General features: G+C 36.9%; 1 protein-coding gene across 1 annotated transcript; it reads left to right on the top strand.

Annotated features, from left to right (window-relative positions):
- The first annotated feature begins 4,771 nt into the window (after positions 1–4,771).
- Positions 4,772–6,492, top strand: LOC108347810 (prohibitin-3, mitochondrial). Its single transcript, XM_017587235.2, has 2 exons — positions 4,772–5,753; positions 6,310–6,492. The coding sequence occupies exon 1, from the start codon at positions 4,897–4,899 to the stop codon at positions 5,734–5,736; it is 840 nt and encodes a 279-aa protein (XP_017442724.1). The 5' UTR covers positions 4,772–4,896; the 3' UTR covers positions 5,737–5,753; positions 6,310–6,492.
- Positions 6,493–7,094: the final 602 nt, after the last annotated feature.

The raw sequence follows: 7,094 nt of genomic DNA, 5'->3' as shown, positions 1-7,094 counted from the left end.
GTCGTAGGGAGCAATTAATGTCATATCTTGTGCATACTAATCGGTGTCGCGACATTATTAGGATGGGTCCAGAGGCATTTATTAATCTTTGTGAGAGACTAAGATCAATTGGGTTAGTTAAGGACGCCATTCGGTCGATAATGGAGCAACAATTTGCTCAATTTCTTCATATAATTGGCCATGTTAAGAACCAAAGTGTCACATTTTTCTTTCATCGATCTGGTTTGACGGTTAGCAGACACTTTCACAATGTCTTGGATGTTATCTTAACTTTGGAATCTGAGTTTCTAATTCAACCGTCCGAAAATGAGGTTCATTCATATGTCTTGAACAACAATCGATTTTACTCGTACTTTAAGGTACTCATTTCAACATATTTGTAGATGTTATTTGATCAAAGGATGATAACAAATTTTGAGTTTTATGATGACTTCTTATTTGTATGTTTAGGATTGTTTAAGGGCCATAGACGGTACTCATGTTCGTGTAAAGGTGCCAAGATGTGATGCTCCGAGATTTCGAGGAAGAAAAGATTGGCCAACTCAAAATGTGTTTGTGGCGTGTGATTTTGACATGAAATTCACATACGTTCTTGTTGGGTGGGAAGGCACTGCATCTGATTCAAGAATTTTAAAAAATGCTCTTAATCGAGATGATCCGTTGGTTATCCCCCAAGGTTAGTGTCTACATTGCGATGTTGAAGATTTTATTTAGTAGTGACTAATTACCTGTATATGTGCAAAATTGTAGGAAAATACTACCTCGGTGATGCTGTATTTATGTTGAAAAGCACAGTTTTGACTCCATACAGAGGCGTAAGATATCACCTTAAAGAATATACACGTAGAGGACCACAAAATGCACGCGAGTTGTTTAATCATCAACATTCATCGTTGAGAAATGTTATTGAAAGAACTTTTGGTGTGTTGAAAAAACGATTCCTTATCATTGCAAGTGGCACTGAACCACACTATGGATTGGAGACAATGACAGACATTATATTAGCTTGTTGTATCTTACACAACTTTCTTCGTGGCGTGGATAACGATGACTCATTACTTGATGAAGTTGATAATGAGTTGAATGAAAGGGAAGAGCATAATGTTTCATCATCTCAAGTTAGAGAAGAGGACCATAGGATTGGTAGTAGTATTAGGGATTCTATAGCAGATCATATGTGGCGAGATTATCAAAACTCTTAGTTATTGTATATTATTGTCTTGTATACTATTTGGTGTTATGGGTATGACAAGAACATTATATTATCGATGTTTAATCTTAACTTCTTACCATTTTGTTTATCAAATAGGTATAAAATGAGCAGAGGAAAGACAGTCGCCATTGAGTCCTCTGGTCCTACTAGAGAGTTCATTAAGTGGATAGAGGACATGGACATACATCTTCTACACTCAATGATTGAGGAATCACGAATCGGTAATAGGGTTGACGGAAGCTGGACATCCCAAGCATATAGTAACATAGTTGATCATCTTCATAGCTCTGGGTATGTCGCAATTACGAAAAATAATGTTAAAAATCGTCAAAAAGTCTTGAAAAATAAATGGCGTGAGGTACATGACCTCTTTTCTTGATTGAGTGGATTTGCTTGGAACACCGTCAGTATGAGATTTGAAGCTGAGGACGAAGTATGGATGGACCTCATTCAGGTATTTTAAAATGAATACTCATATTTTGTGGATTCTTATAATACATAATATGAACCAGTGTTTTTGTAATGTATGTTGTTTCAGTCGAGGCCAAGTGCGACAAAGTGGAGAGTTAATAGTAACAAACACTACAATTTAATGGTGGAGTTATGGGCGGCTGATCGAGCTACTGGGAGTGGTGTTCGGACCGCTCTTCAAGCACGTCGACAACGGCTTGGGCCTCGTGTGAGTGTTGATCTGAATCAAAATATTGAGTACATTCCAGAACAGCCTGAGTGGACGGGGTATAGAGACCCAACTCCACCATCACCTCATCCATCTGTGGATGAATATAGTCCAGGGCAGACTCAATCTATGCCTTCCGTCCTATCCGGTGGAACTTCATCCTCATGAGGTTCCAAAAGGAAGGCACCTATGGTCGATGTCATTGATTCTCAATTTGATAAGTTGACGACCAGCCTGGATGGTTTCACAAATGTCCTTAGCTCATCAAATGTTCATTTTGGTGTAATTTCTGATGTAGCCGTGCGGCAAGTCTCAGCAATGGAAGATAGAAATCAAATACTCCGTCGCACCTTGACGTACACATACACAGAGGGCAACATTTATGAAATGTTGAGTGCTATGAACATTGCTGATGAAAACTTGCTCGACCAATGTTATGATTTCTTATGTGGAAATCTCACATGTACAAAGAGGTTGATGGGACTTCCACCACACAAGCGGTGGAATAAATTATGTAAAATGATCTCGGGTGGTGACTGTTAGGATGTGTTATCTGACTAGTTGTATTACTATTATATTATGAGATGTACCTATAATGTAATTATGACTTATTGGTTTTCATCCATCTTAAATTTTTAAGTTATGGTTATGGTTATGATCTAATGGTTTGTCTTTGCTTGTTGTTATTTTTAATATTCAATAATTTGTTATAACTTACCTTGTTATTGTTTTCATTAATTGTTTTGTTGAAGAAATTGTCAAATGGCCTCATCAACCAAAAGGCCTAGAAAAAGTCGTAAGGGAAAAGAAACCCTCACTGAGCCAGAAGATGTAGCCTATGTCAGACCATCTGTTGAAGAACAATTAGATCAGCGTCGTTTCTTCACTCACAACCATCAGATGGAAAACTATGCAGCTGATTTCTACACAAGGAATATTGTTGGTCCAAAGATAATGAATTTTGAATCATTTGCCGGTTCAGGGATATTTTTCCAACATCATCTTCTATTTCAAGGGGTGGTCGATTTTCTTACATTGCAGGGACCCTTATATCCGGATTTAATCAAAGTTTTTTATTCAAATCTGAAGATTTCTGCAAATGGATATTTGCTCAATGAGGTCAACAAGAGAAGAATTAGATTGAAACCTGATGATTGGTTGAATGTTGCTAATATGAAGTATAAAGGTCAAAAATTGTCTTATTCCAATGTCCCAGATGACTTTCCGTATGATCGGGAGATAGCATTAGCTACTATGGTTAGATCAGAAATGCAGGGTCAACGTCTTAAAACAGTTGGGTGTTTGAATATTAATGATAGACTTATGCATTATGTTATTGTCCACATGCTGACTCCACGACCTGCAAATTTTGCAAAGTTATTGCAAGAGGATATCTTTATGATATGGGTGCTTAAAAATAATATAGCTATCAATTGGCCTCATCACATCATGCAACATATGCTTAAATGCAAGGCCAGTGACACACCCCTACCATATGGTGTCCTGATCACCCAAATCATGCAATATTGTTGAGTATATGTTGATGTCGATGCCAACACTCATATTGGGACCAGACATCATTTTTCAATAAATTCTTTGAAGAGGTTGAATATTGTTAATGTCAACAGTGTTTGGCAACACGCTGTCGGTGATGATGAAGAAGAAGAGCAACCAGACCATCATGACAACCTTGTGCAACCTCCTCCACATCTTTCAAATCCTAATATGATGACTCAAATGTGGGAAGGGGTACAAGACTTGCAACACAGAATGCAGGGTATGGAACAAATGCAAGTGCGGGTTGAACATATTGAAGATAACTTGGCAAACCTATCCCTCGACATGAACCGCCAATTTGCTCACCTGAATCAAAATGTTAACTTAATTCTTCACCATTTAGATGATTAAGTTGATTACTATTCCGAGAATGTATTACATGACTTTTTTGCTTAAATTGACTTATGTGTTTCATAACTTACATTACCTATTTTTTAATGTTAGGAATCTTTGACATCAGTTTTCATACTTTTATTTATTGGTCAACTTAATGAAATGCAAATCAGATGGATTCTCGAATCATAGATGAACTGCAACAACTAAACAATCAAAGAAGAAGACTATGTGTTGCTCTTGAACGACATACATAGGCCATGGAGCGTCGAATATCCCTGGTAAATGCTAAGATTCAATCATCTAATCCAACTACAGAAGACATTGAAAACTTATTACGGACTATGAACATTGAAGATCATAATTTATTCAGACCGTGTTTCGACCTTTTATCTTCGCATCCATCCCATACAAGACGTCTAATAGGGATGCCAATATAATATCGTTTCAATAGATTGCAACGATACCTCACTGAAGCAAGGTCATCATGAACTATTACAAATATATTTGTATGTTATTATGTTGACACTTTTTTTAGGTCATGTAATATTTTAACTTCGTATAATTATATGTTTGTTTAAAATTAATCAATCTCACTTCCGTAACAAATAAATTAATACTACTTGTTAGTAAATTATATTACAAACAAATACTACATTTAAAAATAAATTCATTTTACTACATTATAATTTTTATAATTTTTAAAAATCAATGTTAAAAATATTTATGATTTTGGTTTCTTTATAAACATTTTTACAATTAAATATCACATTAATAAATAATATTTTATATTACTTTATTAATTAGGGACATTTTGATAATATTTAATTTTTATCAATTAAACTAATTTTTAAAATCTATCATATCAATTCATCCTTAATTACTCACAACTTCACTAAAAAATAAAAAAATTACCCTAAAATCCACTCAAATCATCTTTCACCGAGTCACTGCGAAAGAAGAAAGCATAACTATAACTGATTGTAAAAACGGGTTAAAATATCATTTCCCTGCCGAAAACTCATCAAGCTTACCAAGAAAGCAACATCCCAAAACCCATCAAACTCGTCAAGAAAGTCGAGCAAACCATCCAAAACCCTAATCCCTCTACCAAATGGGAAGCAGCCAAGCCGCCGTCTCTTTCCTGACGAATCTTGCCCGCTCCGCCTTCGGGCTGGGCGTGGCGGCCACCGCCCTATCCTCCTCCCTATACACAGTCGACGGTGGCCAGCGTGCCGTCCTATTCGACCGTTTCCGAGGCATTCTCGACGACACCGTAGGCGAGGGAACCCATTTCCTCATCCCGTGGGTCCAGAAGCCTTATATCTTCGACATCCGCACGCGCCCTCACACCTTCTCCTCCATCTCCGGCACCAAAGACCTTCAGATGGTCAACCTCACACTCCGCGTCCTATCCCGTCCTGAAATCGGCAAGCTCCCTGTTATTGTAAAGAACCTCGGCCTTGAGTACGATGAGAAGGTTCTTCCGTCCATAGGCAATGAGGTCCTCAAGGCTGTCGTCGCGCAGTTCAACGCTGATCAGCTCCTCACCGACCGTTCTCAGGTATCCGCTCTCGTTCGTGACAGTCTCATTCGCCGCGCCAAGGATTTCAACATTGTTCTCGATGATGTCGCCATCACGCACCTCTCCTACGGCAGCGAGTTCTCGCGCGCGGTGGAGCAGAAGCAGGTGGCGCAACAGGAGGCTGAGCGGTCCAAGTTCGTCGTGATGAAGGCCGAGCAGGAGCGGCGGGCCGCGATTATCCGTGCCGAGGGAGAGAGCGATGCGGCGAAGCTAATCTCCGACGCTACTGCCTCGGCTGGAATGGGGCTGATTGAGCTCAGGAGGATTGAAGCATCCAGGGAAATAGCCTCCACGCTGGCGAAGTCGCCAAATGTTTCGTACTTGCCTGGTGGACAGAACCTTCTCATGGCTCTCAATCCTTCTCGATGATCGTGATGATGATAATGGTAATATGGTTTTATCGGTGATCTGGTTTCTTATGTAATCAATTTATCTTTTTCAAGTTTTAACAGATTATTGGAAATCTTGTCTTATATATGGTTAATGGTTGCTTGATATTAGAGTATGATTTAGTGCTGATCTTATCAATAAAGTATGAAATTTCTCTTAGGTTGCAACACAATCATTTGAGTGCTAAATTGTTTACATTTTGCATACATTACCACACCCGCTCATCACCCATTTCCATTCCTTTTTAGTTTACAGTATCTCTGCTTGTAATGAAGTGTTTTCCCTTTGGACCAAATTCAGATTCTTTTCTTTTTCTGACATGATATCTAGATATCAACTAGGATGCATAGGCTAACACTGTTCATTCAGCTCTATTAAGTTATCTGGGTTCCATTTTCATTTTAACTTTAAATTATTTGCATTGTTTTAACTGCTTCTACCTCTCTCTGCACGAAAGAAGTAGAAAGACCATGAAATTGTATATCCAGCAGTTGTACATGTTGAGCAGTTTTACCATTGCTAAACCTGCTAATACTTTCTGTTTCATTTCAGGGCTTAATAATGCAGTGACATGAGATGCTTGCATCAATTTGTTTTCTTGTTCCTTCCCGAGAGTAGTTATCTTGAGTTTTTAGCGTCGACTCTATTTCATTAGTACAATTATAATACTTGGATTGTGTGCTTAAATGTAAGTTGTCTTACCTATATCATCAATCCACCAAAAGTATTTCAATACATGGTTCTGTTTCGTTTCTCAGTTTCTCAATTTGGCATGTTTGGCTTTTGTAAAAGCTACTAACATTCTTTACTAAACAATTTCATATTTTATGAAATTCAAACTATTTCAACATGTCTTCCTTCAACAGAATATTCTCAAAATATTTCAAATTTAAAACCATTTTTTAAGTAGTTTATTTTTAAAAAAATTAAAATCTGTATTAAACTACTTATAAACATCAAATTTTAAATTATTAGGTGACATACACTCACATTCAAGATATACACCAAATACTATACCTAACTCTACTGAAAGAAAACATATTTCCAACATAAATATTGGTGTATTTTAGATTATTAAACAATTATGGAGAAGATGAGTTATTTATATAACTATATAGGGTAAATAATCCGTGAGATAATTTCTTGATATTATGAAAATGAAGTGTCAGTTGATCTAATATATATATGGTTATATACACATTATCTTTTATTAGTTTTTTAAATCGTTTATCAAAATTTGTCGTTATTTCTATACTTGTACGTTTACTTTAAACAAAATTCTTTTAAATATTCCAACCAAATCATCACAAATATAACAGTATATATTATGCGTTCAT

Source organism: Vigna angularis, chromosome 11, assembly GCF_016808095.1.
Source record: "Vigna angularis cultivar LongXiaoDou No.4 chromosome 11, ASM1680809v1, whole genome shotgun sequence".
NCBI classification, from domain to species: domain Eukaryota; kingdom Viridiplantae; phylum Streptophyta; class Magnoliopsida; order Fabales; family Fabaceae; genus Vigna; species Vigna angularis.
Note: the sequence above shows the minus strand (reverse complement) of the source record. Positions and strands in the feature narration are given on the sequence as shown.